Genomic DNA, 17,558 nt, shown 5'->3' with positions numbered 1-17,558 from the left:
CTGGCTGTGTGACCTCAGGGAAGCATCTAACCCTCTGTGCTCGGTGCCCAGGCCTCTAAAGTGGAGAGAACAGTGGTAACAGACTTGTGGAGTTGTGGTGGTTCACTGAGTTAGCGCAGACCGAGTGCTCAGTACATGTCAGGGGCCATCCTTGTTGTTATTCTCTTTCAGAAAAAGTAATTTTTTCATCATTTAATAATTCCTAGTATTTTATTTGTGTTGTCCTGTTTGTTAGGTGTTTAGCCATCACATCCTCCCTGTGAGATGGATAGGAGGTTGAAGGGAGGGTCTCTGCATTTTGTTTTCTAAACACGAGTGAAGTGTCTTGTCCTGAGGACTAAGCTAAAACCGGGCCCATCACGTCTTCCTGGCTAGTTACCCTGCCCACTGTTCCACGTGATCTCAGTGTGGTCTCCCTGAGTGGCCAACTCAACACTTTACGAACATCAGAGAGGGGCTGCTGTTGAAGGAGTTGTCTCCTGATGGCCATGCTGAATCCTCAGGGGTCTGGTCGTTGTATTCCTTACTCCACGTCTGCATACAGCATGTCCTGCCTTTAAGGTGTTTCATGGGTTCTCAGGAACTTTTTTGGTTTTGACTCCACGGAGAAGCCATGAACTCCCAGGGTTCAGAAACCAGTTCAGCCCTTTACTAACAGCGGATGCACATTAAGAGGCAAGTTCCTTAACCTCTTATGCCTCAGTTTCTCCCACTGGCACGGGGGGTGGTGGCAGTACCTGTGCAGATCGGGTACGTTCAGACACACAGAGCGCAGGCCAGCTCTGGTACCTGGTAGCCCTCAGTAGGAGCCCTCAGAGGGAGCCTCATGATGTTGTATGGTTTGTTTTGAGAGGTGGGATGATTTCATTTTCTTCCTTTGAATTGAAATATTTTTCTCAAGTTAAGACATGGTTCTTAACAATTTTATAATCTTTAAAAAAAAAAAAAAAAAAAACATCTCTCTATAGGAAAGGTTGGTTGCTGTTCATTCTCCAGACCACCTGTAGAAAAGGTGTTAGAATAAATTCTGAGTTGGGACCTCCAAGGGCAGGCACTTGTCTCTGGCACCCCTACTCTTAGTGTTGGCCATCTCTGGAGGGTGTGCCCCTCTCCCTGCATTATCTTAATGAAACGTACTGCTCTCCATTATTTGCCTCTGTCTGGAAGAAGCCTAGTGCTGTAGGAACAGGGTCTTGTTGGATGATATGAAGAATCCCCTTCTTCCTTTTCCTTGGCAAAACCTTTCTGTGCCTCGAAGTGGTTACAATATTAGGAAGTCGGGAGACTTGTGAGAATCTAAGCCCACTGCCTAGCTGGCGTTGAGCTGAGTTATAAAGACCCTATTTTTTCTTGTTTTTGTAGGAAAGAACAGCAGTGTTTCAAGATTTCACGCATTCCAAAACAGGCATTCTTTTTTGCACGGTATGTATCGCTCTGTGCTCCGTGGGAAGGTTGAAAATTGGTGGTGGTGGTGGTGGTTGCAGTTTTTTGTCTCTGGACGGTTTGCCTTGCAGTCAGCGGCCCTACCGGGAGCAGGGATCCTGGGGGCCACTGGGCATGCTGGTCTCCTTGCCCTCCTGGTTTGTCACCCCACTGCCATGGGTAGCGGGCTGCCACTGCCCAGAAGACTCAGCGATTTGCTCACTAATGGTGGCAGCTGTTGGTCTGAAAATGTGTGAATCTTGGTGATTTCTATCCACCAAGAACTTGTAAATTACAGCTATCGGGAGTAATTAGAGCTGAGAAAGCCTTTTCACAACAAAATCACTCTGCTTGCCTCTGCTCACCTTTTCTTAAAGGAAAATAGACGAGCTTGGACAGATTCTCTGCGCTCTTGTTTAAACCTGCCATTTGCCCTGCAGTTTTCAGAGCCATTTCACTCGGCCTCAGTCTTCACAATTGTGGTTAGCTGGCCTCTCCAGCACCGCTCTGACCTTTTTCCTGCACATCTCTTGTGCTCTTTCAAGCTTGGAAACACACTTTCAACGTCCCCGCTTCTCCAGGGACTCACTTCACCAAAGGTGCTGCTCGCTCCCAAGATTAAAATGCCTTCCCCATGTGTGCCATCTCGAAAGATGTAACTTAATCCGCAGCGGTTGTTTGAGAAATTCGTATCTATACAGTAATGAAATCTCACCGTGGATTTAGTAACCCCGTGAACAAGTGGGAGGTAGAAACAAAGACAGTTGGCTGTTTGAAGGCCTCTCTAGGCCTCACTTACTGCAATTACTTTTAAAGGAACCCTCGTTTTCTGTTTAGTTTTGAAGGTAATAGAGATGGTTTTCTTTCTAAATGGAGAGTTTGTGGGCGAGTACAACTTTGTTACTTGTGTGTATGTACATATGATCTACAAGACAGGCCTGCCTGGTTACCTGCTGACGATTCTCAAGTGCGCACGTGTGTGTGTGTGCGTGCATGTGTGTGTGCCCAGCAGTGGTTCCGCTGGCCCTGATGATTCAGATCTTAGAGCAGCGACTGCTGGAACACTTGCCTCCAAAGGAGGTCTGAGTCTGGCCAAGTAGCCCTTGTATTTATGACCCCCATCAAGTCAGATGCTTGTGTTTATCCTAAACCATCTTTACATGCCTGATGTGGTGTAAAGAGAAGATAGGTCCAGACAGTCTACTTGGCACAGAAATTTGTTAAGAATCCTATGTCCCTTGACACTTCTGGAGCCTGACCCCTTCCTTTCCCCTGTGTCCCCACTTCCCTCTTACTCCACATCCTTCAGCCAAACAGGCCCCTCTCTCGGCTCCTTCTGGCCTCAGGGCTCTAGTACATGAATTCCCTCCTCCTGAGACACCCCACCCTGACTTAGACTCACCCCTTCTTAGGTCTCAGCTTCATTGTCATTTTTTCTGGAAACAGAAGCCCCCGTGCTTCCCCATGAGGCACTGCCAGGGCACCCTGCGTTTCTTAGTGATGCTCCTCCCAACTGGCCTCAGTGTCTTCCCACCGAACCACAAGCTTGTGAAGACGGGGGCTGTGTGCTGTTTGCAGTCCTGTCCCAGCGTCTGGCACAGAGCAGTGTGCAGTAGGCACTGGTATTTGTGGGTTAAATGGGTGGATACTTGGGGATCAGTGTTGAGAATCCCTGATATATATCTTTTTCTAAAGACTGAGGCTGACATTAATATACGTGTTCATTAGGGAATACTACTCAGCCATAACAGAATGAAATCATCCGTTTGCAGCAACGTGGGTGGACCTAGAGACGATCATTCTAAGTGAGATAGGCAGACCGAGAGAGACAGATATGATATCACTTACGTGTGGGGTCTAAAATACAATACAAATGAACGCATGTACAAAACAGACTCACAGAAATAGAAAACAGACTTATGGTTATCAAAAGGGAGTGGGGGAGGGATAAAATAGGAGTTTGGGATTAGCAGATACAAACTGTATATGTAAAATAGATGAACAACAAGTTCTTACTATATAGCATAGGGAACTATATTCAGTTTCCTGTAATAAACCATAATGGAAAATAATATAAAAAAGAATATATGTGTGTATACACACACACACACACACACACACACACACGTAAACTGAATTACTTTGCTCTACACCAGAAACTAATACAACATTGTAAGTCAACTGTACCTCAATAAAAAAATAATGAAAATTCAGTTTTACCCATGGGATTCTCGTAAACATTCCTATAAAGGATTGTTTGTGACTTTTTTTTTTAAGTGTTCATTGGGAATAAGTTTATTTTTTCATATCCATGGTGTTATCTGAAGAGTAAACGTTGGAGATCACCTATGTTAAAACAGAAGGCAGCAAGACCCCATGTGTTGGAGTTTGGGTTGGGACTGGAACAAAGTGGTTTCTTTGACCCTTAAGATGCTGGAAATGTCCCTGGTGGGAAATTGTCAAGTCTCCCAAGGTAAGCAAATACAACCGTGTATTTCACAGATGTGGGTGAGCTCCAAGTCTCAAAGAAAACTCCAGGTATTTAAGTCCAGTTTTTGGTTTTTGTCTCTTTCCAGCATCTCTGTGGAAGCAGAGATCATTTTCTGAAGCGCAGCTCTTGGTGGGGTCACAGCACGTGGTGGCTTTGCTTATTCAGCCTGGCTGCTGCCTGCAGGCAGGGGTGTCAGCTAGATGATGGGCGCTGTTGGCTTGGCAACACGCGGCACCCCACACCTCTGCCCCCTACCAGGCCCCAGTGCCATGTGAAAAGCACCCTCTTGCGATCATCTGATTTCTCTAAGCCCCTCAGTGTTCATTTGCTGGTCCAGGTCGTGTTCAGTATGCTGAGCCTCTACCAGTCTCTTCTTTATTCTGCTTGAAGAAATGACTGGAAAAGAGCTGGGTGGGGGCTCGTTTCCCTCCATTTCTAAGCCAGGATGCCAGCCCGGGTCCCCGATGATATGAAGTTCTTCATTCCTGCTCAGTCTTCCTCCTTCTTCTGCCACGTGTGGTCGCTGTGGCCTGAAACTTGGGGCGTCTGAGACTCGCTGGCTGTGATAGGTGGTGCCTGGGTTGGGGAAGCGTTGTCACTGCGTCTTCGGCAGCGGTCTTGCTCACCAGGCTCTGACCGCTCGGGGAGCCTCCTGGGTGCTAATGAGCAGTGGGGCCACAGGACAAGGCAGATGGAGACTCACGTCTTCACATAAAGGAGACCCATGTTGTTAACTGTTGCGTGGAGACTTTCCGCCTTTGTACCGTCTCTCTTGCCATTTTGATTTTTCCCAAGATTCTTTTAACAAGGCCAAAAGGCTGAATGTCTTGTGTGAAAGGTTGGGAATTCTGGTGTAACCACACGAAAGCTCACAATTCTGCTGTTTCCTTTTCTTCTAGAAAGTACCTTCCTACTCTCCATTCCCCTCCATTGTATTTTTTCTGTGGTGAAGGAAGTTAAGGGTGTGTGTGTCTATGTGTTTAATTATAAACATCTTTAAAGCAAGGACTGTCTTAATTTCATGAAGTCTTTTGGGACCTGATACATGACTATATAACATGAGTTCTCGGTACACATGTGACCGCAGTGGCGTGGAGTCTGGGCAGAGGTGAAAGGATACTTGGGCAGGAGAGACCAATCTGAAAAAGAAGAGTTCTTACATACTTGGAATGTAATTCTGTGTAATTTTCTAGCTTTTTCTAGAAAACTGGATCTAAAGAAGCCAAGGAAAGGAGGGAGCAAAGTACTAGCAGGAAGGAGTCATTTGAAAGTTCAGAGTCCACTTTCCTCAATGAAATTAAGAAATCAGAAGAACCAGACAGAGGAGATGGGCTTACCTTCATGCTAATTCCTTTGGCTCATAGTGAAGCATTTACCCGAAGCCAGAGGTTTTGAACATCACTGTTAAATCGAGCAGTTGGGAAAGAGAAACCCCAGTATGTGACTTCTGGTTTTAGGGCTGATGGGTGGCCCTCCCTGGTTGTCCCTGGTGGTACCCAGTTATGTGGCCTTCTCCATGCCCCCCCTCCCCTCGCCCGGCAAGGATAGGCCCTTTCGGCTCCACCCGCGTCGCTGCTGAGCCTCTCTTGGAATGTGTGTGGTTGTCCACACGTGCCTTATTTTTCAGAAGAGACCTAAAGCACCCGTGCTTCTCTCCTTCATCTGCTCTCTCTCCCTCTTTTTTCTTGAATCACACCATTAGGTCTCTGGACTTCTTAATTTCCTTTCCTCCTGGGAAATTTCCACAGTGCCAGGTGGCCAGGAGACAAAGGATGCTTCTACATGTCCCAAGAATGTCCCTTCGCTGTCCCCAAGAAATGGAGACTTTCTGGGTTTTCTCTGGCCTATGCCTCTTAGGTGAAGTTTATCTTTTCCGCTCGTATTTCATCCCTATTCATGGCGAGATCATTTGGAGACGGTCGGCTGTTGACTCAGTTACGCTAACTCATGTTGCCAGATTTCTGGCGGCTCCAGCCAAGCTCTCGCGCCTCTGACAGCTTCTGCGCGCTCTCCTTCCCCCTCTGATTACGCAGCCCAATCTGTCACCTGGACGACGGGGGCCCGGAACCCGCTGATGGCTTTCCACACACGGCAGTAATGACTTCTGGCAGGCCGGGAAGGCAGCAGAGGCGAATTTGCTGCGTCCCTTGCTCAGAGAGCCACAGGCCCCCTCTCTCTGTTAGTAAAAGCACTTTGTGAGGTTCTTGGGTAAATAAATGAGTCATTTTAATCCAACTGACAGGCTGGCACCTGAGCAAGCTGCCTTCCATCTGTACCCCTTGGTCTCGTGGAGGCAGCCAATTGTCAGCCCACGGCCTTCAAAGCCTCACCCGCGAGTGTCTTTCAGAACTGACTTTAGTGATTCTTTCGTCTGAATTAGGTTAAAGGAATATAGGTGGGTTGGATCTTAAGTTCTGAGGGCGGGCACAGAACTGGAGTCTCGGCTACGTCTTGTGCAGGTCAGAGTCTCCTGGTCTGGTCTGGTCCTGCTACAGCATCCGGGAGGATGGAGCCGTCTCCCCCTCCTCCACGGTCCTCTACCCACATCGGGTGACAGGCTGTGAGCTGGGAAGAGAACCCAGAAGCTTTGACAGCCCCACCTCTTTGCCTGCATGCCCGTTCCTACTTCATCACCAGCCAGAACACTCAGATCAATGATTCTCAAGACACTTCATGTCCACTGCCTCACTGGATCATCACAGCAACTTGGGGAGATAAATCAATTGCAGCCATTTTATAGGTGGGTAAACTGAGGCTTGGAGAGCAGAGTTGACTTGCCCAGATTGGATGGCTGCCTCGGTGGTCCTGGAGTCCAGTTCTCCCCGTTCGTCCCTCCGACCCTCAGTGTAGCCCTGGCCAAGACTGCCAAGAATTGCTGAAGGAAACAGCAGGGTTGAGTCCAAGCAGTGGCTGGCTGTGAGGTGACCCCTCCCCAACACCCAGAGTCATGGGAAGTGGAAGCCCCTCAGCCTGGTGTCCTGGGCTGGCTCGCCCAGCCCGAGTGGGAGAACCGTGAATGGTCTGATGGCGGTGGCTGCCGAGCCCCCCGACTCACTGATTCAGTGTGTTTGTGCTCGGAGTGATTTTCCTGAACGTCACATGCTATGTGAGAGTTCCATCTGTGTTTCTTAGTTGGATTTACTAAACCGATGAGTATTAAATTTTTTACAAAGCCTGTCTTTAAATCTCAGACAGCCATTGTCGCCATGCCTCTCCCACTGCAGAGTGCCTAAATGAAATAAATCATTTCTTCACGAGAGCTTTGCAGATTTAAGAGCCTGACAGTTTCTCTAAAGACAGTGACTGGTTTGTGTCGAGAACACTCTAAGTTGTGTTCTCAGAGGCATTGGCCCCGGAACATCCGCCTTCAGCTTTCAGGGCATCTGGGAGCTGTCAGGAAACACTTCCTGGGTGGTTGACGCACTTCTACTACATGAAACGTCTACGTAACACCCACAAATGCAGCCTCTTCCACACTTCAGAGGGGACTGCAATCCAGGTGGGATTCAATCAGCAAGAAGGCAGGCCACCCTGACCTGCCCACCAGTATCGTTCTGGTTGCTCAGGTGACGGGGAGTGTCTTCCTCTGGTCCTGCTCTGACCCTGGAAGATCAGGGAGTGATGTTTTAATGTGGTTCTTGCAGAACTTTGCATTGAGTTGGCTTTTAAGAAACTTTATAGGGATATCCTTGGTGATCCAGTGGTTAAGACTGCCCATCCAGTGCAGGAGGTGCAGGTTCAGCCCCTAGTCGGGGAACTAAGATCCCACATGCCATATGGTGTGGCCAAAAAAAAATAAAAGCTGCTTTATATTCAAGTAAATCCTTAGTGATACTGAAAAGTGAGGGGAGAGGCAGAAGAGCTGTCCTTTACAGAAGGGTGCCAGTCATGAAATGGAAGCGGTCGTAGGCTTAGGAAGCCCTCGTCTGGTAGCCATCAGGGTATCAACTGATAGAGGCAAGCGGCCTCGACCAATGCAAAAACCACTGGGCAGAAGGTTCTGGGAAACAGTCTCAGGGTTTCCCTCACTCATCACAAGGAGAAAGGGCCCTCCTCGAGGGAGGGGGAGGGTGGCCGCCACCTGCTGCGGCGACTGAGCCCAGCTTCCCCACATAGGACAGACTGTGTCTCCTGAGGTCAAGTGCTGGGTGGCACACCCCACCCTGGTGGTGTCCTTCTGCGAGAACGCTCTACCTGAATCTTGCCTCAAGGAGTCAGACAAACTCCAGATTCTGGGATGTGCCTCCAGACAGCTGGACTCCTCAAAAACTGTTATAAAAAAAAAAGTAAATGTTAAGGGCAGGGATACACCATTCTAGGTTAAGGAAGGCTGTCGTTCAGTCGCTAAGTCATGTACAACTCTTTGTGACCCCATGGACTGCAGCACGCCAGGCTTCCCTGTCTTCCACTATCTCTTGGAATTTGCTCACGTTCAGGTCCATTGAGCCGGTGGTGCTATCTGACTGTCTCATCCTCTGCTGCCCTCTTCTCACGGATCAGCCTTGTTGTGGCGACGGGGCTTACATAACTCAGTGAAGCTATGAACCATGCCATGCAGGGTGCCCCAAGACGGACAGGTCATAGTGGAGAGTTCTTACAAAATGTGGTCCACTGGAGGAGGGAATGGAAACCACCTCAGTATTCTTGCTGCGAGAACCCCATGAACAGTACAATAAGGAAGGCTAGATGGCTGTAATAAAAATAGAACACAGTGATCTAGGCTTTAGTCCAGGGTTAGGGAAGGAAAACAATTAAGGTTGGTGCAAAAGTAATTGCAGTTATGCATTGTTGAACTTTGCTCTTTGATGTTGGGATGCATTCTTAAGTAAATGTAACGTTATACATCATTTTAATGTGCATTTCTCACTTTATGTTTTTTCTGCTAATGACACTACTTGCGTATTTTATATTTATTTTAGACTAGGGCGATGTTGTTAGACAAAAAGCAAATTCAAGCAGTTTTCTTAATTCAAGTTCAAAATAGGTCGTAAAGCAGCAGAGACAAGTTGCAGTCAACAATGCATTTGGCCGAGTAACTGCTGACTCATGTATAGTGCGGTGATGGTTCAAGATTCTGCAAAGGAAACGAGAGCCTTGAAGATGAGGAGCACAGTGGCCGGCCATCAGAAGTTGAAAACGACCAGTTGAGAGGATCTTCAAAGATGATCCTCTTAAAACTACACAAGAAATTGTGGGACAACTCACTGTCGACCATTCTATGGTCATTAGGCATTTGAAGCGAATTAGAAAGGTGAAAATGCTTGATAAGTGGGTCCCTCATGAGCTAACCCCAAATCAAAAAAAATTAATCATTCCGAAGTGTCATCTTCTCTTACTGTATGCAACAGCAGTGAACCATTTCTCGATTAGATTCTGACGTATGACGAAAAGTAGATTTTATATGACAACTGGTGATAACCAGCTCAGTGGTTGGACAGAGAAAAAGCTCCAAAGCACTTCCCAAAGCCAAACTTGCACCGAAAAAAGGTCCTGGTCACTGTTTGATGGTCTGTTACTGGTCTGATTGACAACTTTCTGAATCCCAGTGAAACCATTCCATCTGAGAAGTATGCTCAGCGAATTGATGAGATGTCCAGAAAACTGCCATATCTGCAGTCAGCATTGGTCAACAAAAAGGACCCAGTTCTCTGCAATAATGTCCGCCCACACATCACACAACCAACACTTCAGAAGTTGAACAGATTGGGCTACGGAGTTTTGCCTCATCCGCCATGTACACTTGACCTCTTGCCAACAAACCACCACTTCTTCAAGCATTTCAGCAAGTTTTTGCAGGGAAAACACTTCCACAACCAACAGAAGGCAGAGAATGCTTTCCAAGAGTTTGTTGAATCCTGAAGCACAAATTTTTACACTACAGGAATAAACAAACTTATTTCTCATTGGCAAAAATGTGTTGATTTCAGTGGTTCCTATTTTGATTAATAAAGATGTGTTTGAGCCTAGTTACAATGACTTAAAATCACAATTACTTTTTCACTGACCTATTATAAAAATCATCTTAGGTACAGATTGTGAAACTTGAAGATGGGCTGATTATTGGAAAATAAAGTTATTCTAAGTTTCTTGGGTGTGCCCACAGTGTTGCGACTGGTAGGAGAATGTCCTCTTACTGAGGTGATCTGTGCTGAGGTTTGAGGGGCGAGATGTCATCATGTTTGCAACTTCCTTTCAGGGGGTTCTGAAAAATGTGACTGTACAGAGAGGAAAAAACAGATGTGACAGTTTAGCAGTTGGTGAATCGGGGGGAAGGGTTGACAAGTGTTCGTGGTACTATTCTTGTGGGTTTTTTGTAGGTTTAAATTTTTCTATAATAAAAATGGGGTTAATAATATATACATTCATTGTCAAAAGAAAAACGAAGCAGACAACACAGGAAACTGCAAAGAGTGGAAGTGAAAGCCACTCAGTCGTGTCCGACTCTTGGCAGCCCCATGCACTATGCAGCCCATGGAACTCTCCAGGCCAGAACACTGGGGTGGGCAGCTGTTCCCTTCTCCAGGGGGTCTTCTCAACTCAGGGATCAAACCTAGGTCTTCTGCACTGCAGGTGGATTCTTTACCAGCTGAGCCACAGGGAAGGCCAAGTATACTGGAGCGGTAGCCTATAATGCCCCCAAGCCTCTGGACCCGGGGATAACCACAGCTGACAGTTTGGTGAACCTCCTTCCAGGTGTTCTTGGAGTGTCTGTCCGTCTGTCCATTTATCCATCTGCCTAACGTCTTCTATGTATTTCTTTGGGTGCTTCAGCCCCCTCATAGTTGCAGCGCGTAGAATCTTTGCAGGACATGGACTCTCTAGTTGTGGCCTGCAGGCTAGTTGCCCCATGGGATGTGGGATCTTAGTTCCTGGACCAGGGATTGAACCCGCATCCCCTGCATTGTAAGGCAGATTCTTAACCACCAGACCACCAGGGAAGTCTTCTATTTTTATTACCCTCCTTTTTGTTCCCTGGATTTTTTAGCTGAAGAAAGACTGTTGTTCTTCAGAATAAATACCCCGCATCCCGCATTTGCCTAGTTGTGTCCTTAAGGTGCTGTTTACCTTGTTCTTCCCTCCCCGCAGTAGGTGTGGACATTCGTTTAGATTCCAGTCTTAGGATTTTGTTTGTGTTTTGGCAAGAATATGTCATGGGTGACGCTCTGTCCTTCCTGTTGCATGACAGCAGCTTGTCTTCCTTTTTAATTGCATTGAAACATGGTCTCAGGGTTAAAATTATAAGGGCCTTAACAGCGTACAGGACCCATCCTGGTCCCCTCCCCCCCGTTCTCTTCTTTTCCCTGTAGCTCACTATTTTGATAAGCTTTGGGGTTTTTCCCTCCAGTATTTCCTTTTGAAATATGAGCCCAGTATATTTGTATTTTCTCCACTCCTTATGCAAAAGCATACTGTTTGCACTCAAAATGTAGCCCCGACATTCTCCATATCAGTGTGGTGGCGCCTCCATCTTTTTGTAGCTCTGTTCTGTGTGGTGGTCATTGCCATGTTTTATTCAGCCTGTCTCCTGCTGGACACTGGGGTGTTCACCAGACCAGCAGTCATAAGCAGTGCTGAAATGAATAGCCTTGTGCATCGGTCATTTACATTTTCACCAGTGTACCTTTGGGATGGATTTCTAGAGGGGAGATCGCTCTGGGTCAGAGGGCAAGTGCATGTGTAATTTTTCTGGATATCCCCAGATTCCTCGCCATTTTGCATTCCCACCGTGTATACGGGACACAGCATCTTCTTTGATGGCGGAACCGTGCAGGGTAATTTGGTCTTGGAAAAGAGCAGACTTGGGTGGGCGGGCTACCCTCTGCTTGTTAGCTTTGTGTCCCTGGACAAGTTACTTAACCTCTCTGAATCTTGGTTCCCCTCTGTTTTGAGGCGTTATTTTGACGATGAGTCTAGATGACGCAGGTACAGTGTTCTCATGTACGGGGAGTGCTCAGAGCCTGCTGCCTGGGGCTGCTCTTGGTGTGGCTTGCCCTTGGAGGTGGATGCTGGCTGTGTGTTTACTGCCAAAGATGGAAAGATTCCCATTTTCCAGTCTCCCTGCCAGAGTGGCCAGACATACCAGAGAGCAGAGTCTTTGCTCTTGAGACAGTGGCCAGCTCAAAGGAAAAAAGCAGTCTCCATTGCTTTTATACTTTGTGTCTGTCTGTTTAAATCTCTGGCCGGTGTTCTGATTGTAACCACCTATCAGAAGAGGGAGCATCGTTTGGTCCTTCCTGCTCTCCAAGGCCCATGAGCAGCGTCCTTGGTCAGTGACTCTGGGGCTCACCCCCATGAGGACGTACCTCGGGGTGACCTTCCAGAATCCTGCCTCAAAGCACATTATCGCTCAGCATTGCTGATAAGACCAGGCATGGGCAATAACCCATGACCGTGTTCACCATAAAGGGGTGTTTCAGATAAAATGTAAAACATGCCAGCAGTTCTCTGAATTCTTAACACGACACAGCAGCCCGTGACTCGTTCCAGTTCTCCGGTCTGCGTGCAGGTGATACTTTGCAGTGAAGTGGGTTGTGGCTGCCTCACCACAGGTTCAGTAGAACTCATCCCTAAAGCAGAATTTTACCCACAGGTGGACACCAGTGGGTTCCTGAAGTTGTATGCACGCCTGTGCACATTCCCAGGGATGAGCCCTCAGTGTTTGCACTGGATCATCAAATGGGCCCAGGACCCCAAAAAGGTTGAGAAACTCCATCCTAAGCCATGTTTTGTTCTTTTCTGTTTTGAAGGATATTGCAGCTCGGGGCTTGGATCTCCCTCAAGTCACATGGATTGTCCAGGTAACCTCTCTCGTTGTTATCGCGCAGGCTTGAGGCCGGAACGTACGATCATGAGTAGATGCTTTGGCTCTAAGTAGAGTAATTATTAAGATCCTCTTGGGTGTTGCCTGGTCCCCAGGCAGCCACCAGCCTGATCTGCACCATTCTCCTGCTGTCTCTCCTTACCCCAGCCCCCCGACCACCACAGCTCAGCCTCCAGGCTGCACAGCTGCGGGAAGGAGGGGCGGGCTCCCCAGCCCCCAGACAAACGCGTGTCACACCCCGAGTTTCAGCACTCTGAAAATAACGGAAACCACTGGGCCCCTGGGAGGCCTCGTTGTGTCGGGAAGACAGTTGGCTCAGCTGTCCTGAGAGCTGTGGTGCACACTGACCTGCGGGGGCAATTAAGGCCCTGACAGCATCTTACGCAAACCTCCGGCCTTCGCCGCCTTGCCAGAGGGTACGGGCATTAGCCCTAGAGCCTGGTGGTTTCAGTTTTGTTTTTTCTTTTCATTAGTCTGCAGAGTGGTATTTTTAAGCCCTTCTGTGAGAGGGCCAGGGGGCACATGCCCTGTTTACGTGAGTCATAGTTGATTCACATTTTAGTGGAATTGCAGGATTGTCACTGGCTAGAGATCTGCTCTGCTCACCGCACACAATGACTTTGCGACCAGAGGCATTGTGTCTTCTCTCCTGCCGGCCACAGGGCAGATGTGAAATAGGAAGGATGATTTTAATGTGTGCGAGACGAGCCACATAGAATTGGTCATTGAGTGCCCCCCTGTAATTGTGGGTATGGATTAGTTTAATATGCCTGGCCTGCCACCGTGGTCATCTCAGCCCATGGTGTTTGAGCCGGGTAGCAGCAAAGGACAAAAGGGCAGAATGAGTGCAGGGTCAGTTAGCGTTAATGATGACCAGTTACTGCCAGGGAGCATGCCCGTTCTGCTGAATTCGAGCATTTGCCTGTCTCCCGGGCCAGGAACGCTGTCCACAGGAGCAGAGTGTGTCCCTTTGGAAGGGAACCTACCTCTGAATCCGCCTGCAGCCCCACTTCACAGGGACTGGGGGGCCTGCAGCGAGGCGCTGGGACCCGATCCCTCTATACCGTGTGCGCCATCTTCTGTGCCCGCAGCCCCACTGCTCTGTCTCTCGAGGAAGTAGGCCAAGGTCGTGCGGCCATCCTGCCTGCATTCTCACCTTGCCCAGTCACCTCCGTGAAAAGATGCAAATAGGAAAGCGAGGAGACCTGTGGAGAAGTGAAATTAAAAAGGAGATATTGGGACGGGAAGATGTCTCGTTTATCTGAAACTTGGCCACTGTTCCTGTTGGCATGTTGGAGCCTTGTTATTTCCAATGAAGCCGGGAGTTTCAGGGTTGAGTGACTTCTCCTTGTGATGGTGGTGGGGTAACCATAGCACCAGGATTTAATTCTTGGGATACCTGGAGGCAGGTGAGGGGTATTGCACTTCCAATTAATGGCAATCCCTTGATCTGTGAATGCCTTCATTTTCGTGCCCCTCTTTTAGTACAACGCTCCGTCTTCACCTGCCGAATACATCCACCGGATTGGGAGAACGGCCCGGATTGGCTGCCATGGGAGCAGCCTGCTCGTCTTGGCTCCTTCGGAGGCAGAATATGTCAACTCGTTGGCTTCTCACAAAATCAAGTGAGTCAGAAACCTGAACGGGGTTTCCGCTGATCTCTCCTAATTAACTTTCTGTCGCTTCTTACAGTGGCTGGGCCTTGTAAGCTGACGAAGAGCCATTAACCCTTGTGATCCCTCAATGAGTCCCAGGATAGCCAGTGGCAAAGACTAAAACCCTTCATGCCGCCAGCACATGACAGCTCTCCCCGCATTGCCGCTCCGAGTCAGGGAATGAGCGGTTGCACTCCGTCTCTCTTTCAGGGAGAGGTCTGCACTCCATCGCTCTTGCTGTGAAGTGAGTGTGCACCACCCTCCCAGCCAGCTCCCCGAGGTCTCTTATAGTCACTGAGTTTTGTCTCCTGCAGTTCATTAACGTTTTGGACTTTAGAGGTGATTTATCTGTGAGAAAAATGATGCTTTGGACTCATCACTTTCCCTCCTCCTGGAAAGTGTGCCAAGAGAGGAAACCGTTCCGAGCGGGTGAATTATTGTACACCCCACATTTGGGGGCAAGGGCACCCAGTCAGGTGGCAGTGTCTCACATCCCCCAGCGTGAAGCCCCAGTCCCCCTCCCTCCGCCTGGGTTGGGGACCCCATGGGGCTCGGCAGCTTGGAACCTGGGCCGGGGGCTTCCATCCAACCCCGATCTTCCTGAGCAAGGACAAAGATGGAGGGCAGCAGCTCAAGCTGGCCAGGCGATCCTGATGAAAGCAGGAAGTGTTGACCTGGGCCCTAGAGACGAGGTGGTTTTGTCACGTTTTCTGTAAAATCTCCAGCACCTGGAGTAATAGGCCCTCAAAATGGGCTTCAAAACGCATGTGTGAAAAACTCACACTCATCTACTTAGGTTCATGCATTTCCTCTGCTCAAAGCACAGTGATGCCAAGAGCATGTTTGGAGCACAGGTTGGCAGCCCAGTGCACGCTGGGCACGAGAGTGGCCGGCCGCTGTGACGTCATGCGGTGATGCGGTGCACAGTGTAGCTCACTGGAGGGTCGTGTTCCTGGGTGGCTTCCTCGCCCAGCCTGTGTTTTACGTAGCAAGGCTTTTCCTCTTGAAGTGCAGGACTGGGAACGCCGTCACCTCGCCATCTGCACTGACGTGCCCTGGCCGCCCTCTTGGATGGGAGAACTGTGCGTGGCTGTCCCCACGGGGAGCACCCCACTCCCCGCCCCGCGTCTCAGCCAACTGCAGCACTCTCAGCACTGTCAAGGTTGCCGGTGTGATGGTTCATGGGGTGCAGCTTCCTCAGAAAACACGCTCCCCACGCCTCAGGATTGGGGAGGCCGGGGCCTGCCCCGATGGGTCCAGGGGGTCACGTCAGGAGAGTCCGAATAAAAGTTTGAGCTTTCCTCTCGGTTCTCTCATCTCTTACTGTCAGGTCAAAGAGTGGTTTTTGTTTATTTCAGAAAGGCGCGCGTCTTTTCCCTTGTGAGAAAAGACTACTACTTCTGCTACCCCTGGCTATTTTGTGGGTGAGCTCTAGTCACCCTGAGTGTGATCGGGTCTGCTGCTGTGGTACTGCCGAGCGTTGTTACACGTGCCGGTTTCTGTGCAAGGCAGGGCTGTCTGCGGAGGAAGTGTATGCAGACTGTTTCTTTGACTTCATACAATAAAATTAAATCTAATAAGTCATTCCAAAGTGTGCTGTGGGAAAAGGCAGACTTGAAGATTTTTGAAATCCAAAAGGTACACATCTAAATATCAAAAAAAAAAGGAAGAGGAAGGAGTATGTGCCTATTTGGTGCCTGAGGACCTGAGAGCCAGGCGGTGGGATGCTGGGGTGGCTGATGAATTACAGGGAAAATTCAGGAAGGCAGGCGGCAGCAAGGGCCATCACAGCAAATTGCCACCCACCTCCACGCCCCCAGCGCCACGGAACTGGCCCGGACGACATACTTTAGCAGAGGGAGCGAGAGACCCGGGCCATGCCGCCTCTGAGTGGATACTCAAAAGTTCGTCTTTGCACCCTTGTGACTTCTTGGTATTTGCCAACTTCTTCACTTTTCCCCACTTCTCCTTTGAACGTTTTTCTAATGAAAGTCACCGTAGGTTTATTAAAATGGGAAAGCTTCCTCGAAATGCGTGTCTCTTAGATCAGGCTTAAGAAAGACAGTTCCTTGAATTTATCCCACGCTCTCTCTCCAAAGCGAGGTGGGGGTGACTCAGGGCTGTTGATAGAACCATACATAGGCAGAATCGATTTGCTCTGTTCCTCAGAAGTAGTGGCGTCTTAGACAAGGAGGAGGCTCTTTCACACTGTGAACCTCTCCGGGCCAGCCCGGACTCCTCACCTCGGGTAAACAGTGCTCCACCGCAGCCCACGAGCGGCGCCCGGCTACACGACAGTACTCCCGTGTGCCTGAGGAAACTGCCCCTTCCTCTGGCATTGTGGTTCTCTGTATCCCTGGTGGTGAACAACGCTGTACCTGCCTTCTTTCTCCTCACTTCAGGATCTGACCCCAAGTTTTTACATTGCTTTTCCTTTTGTTTTCTTCCTCTTCTTTTTTTTTTTAATAGAGGCAAGGCAGCTGGACAAAGGGAAAGACAGGACTGGGCTCCGGTTTTTACTTTGCTCCAGCTTTCCAGGCATGAATAAGAGGCAAATTCAGTAGCCATAACATTTTTCTCCCACGTGAAAAAATAGATTTTCCAGGAAACTATGAACAGTTTCCCCAGCTCCTACCCTCTCTGCATGTACCTCGCCTTCTCGGGTTGAGTCTTAACTGCCGTGAAAAGATTTCCTGAATCTGGCAGCCGAGAAGGAGTGGTGCGGGCTGGGGACTGAGGGCGTTTGGGGGAAGCGGTGACACAGCGCAGGTACATCCCAGTCAGAGACGTGACGTATTCATTCATAGCTTTGTCAGAGTCACCTTTTGGAGGGAGTGGGGGTTGTCTTCTCTCTCAGAAGAGGTTGCCATTCACATTCTAATTTGCTGTTAAATTTTGAAAAAAAAACAAAACATACAAGAAAAGCATTTTTCCTTTTTTGGCTGCGCTGAGTCATTGTGGCACGCAGGCTTTTCTCTGCGCCTCACAGGGTCTTCTTTAGTTGTGGCCCCAGGGCTGAATTGCCCCGTGGCATGTCGGATCTTAGTTCCTTGACCAGGGATCGAACCCACGCCCCCTGCATCGGAGGGAGGCGGATTCTTAACCACTGGACCACCAGGGAAGCCCCGAAAGTCATTTATCTTTTTAGAATCTGTTTTCCTGCCCTAGA

General features: G+C 48.9%; 1 protein-coding gene across 2 annotated transcripts in view; it reads left to right on the top strand.

Annotated features, from left to right (window-relative positions):
* Positions 1-17,558, top strand: part of DDX31 (DEAD-box helicase 31) — a 73,752-nt gene that overhangs the window by 22,873 nt on the left and 33,321 nt on the right. For both annotated transcript variants that reach the window (XM_027556660.1, XM_027556661.1), the window contains exons 14-16: positions 1,363-1,422; positions 12,661-12,711; positions 14,220-14,359. In XM_027556660.1, the coding sequence (XP_027412461.1) occupies positions 1,363-1,422; positions 12,661-12,711; positions 14,220-14,359 (251 nt within the window). The remainder of the gene's footprint in view (positions 1-1,362; positions 1,423-12,660; positions 12,712-14,219; positions 14,360-17,558) is intronic.

Source organism: Bos indicus x Bos taurus, chromosome 11, assembly GCF_003369695.1.
Source record: "Bos indicus x Bos taurus breed Angus x Brahman F1 hybrid chromosome 11, Bos_hybrid_MaternalHap_v2.0, whole genome shotgun sequence".
Lineage (NCBI taxonomy): Eukaryota > Metazoa > Chordata > Mammalia > Artiodactyla > Bovidae > Bos > Bos indicus x Bos taurus.
Note: the sequence above shows the minus strand (reverse complement) of the source record. Positions and strands in the feature narration are given on the sequence as shown.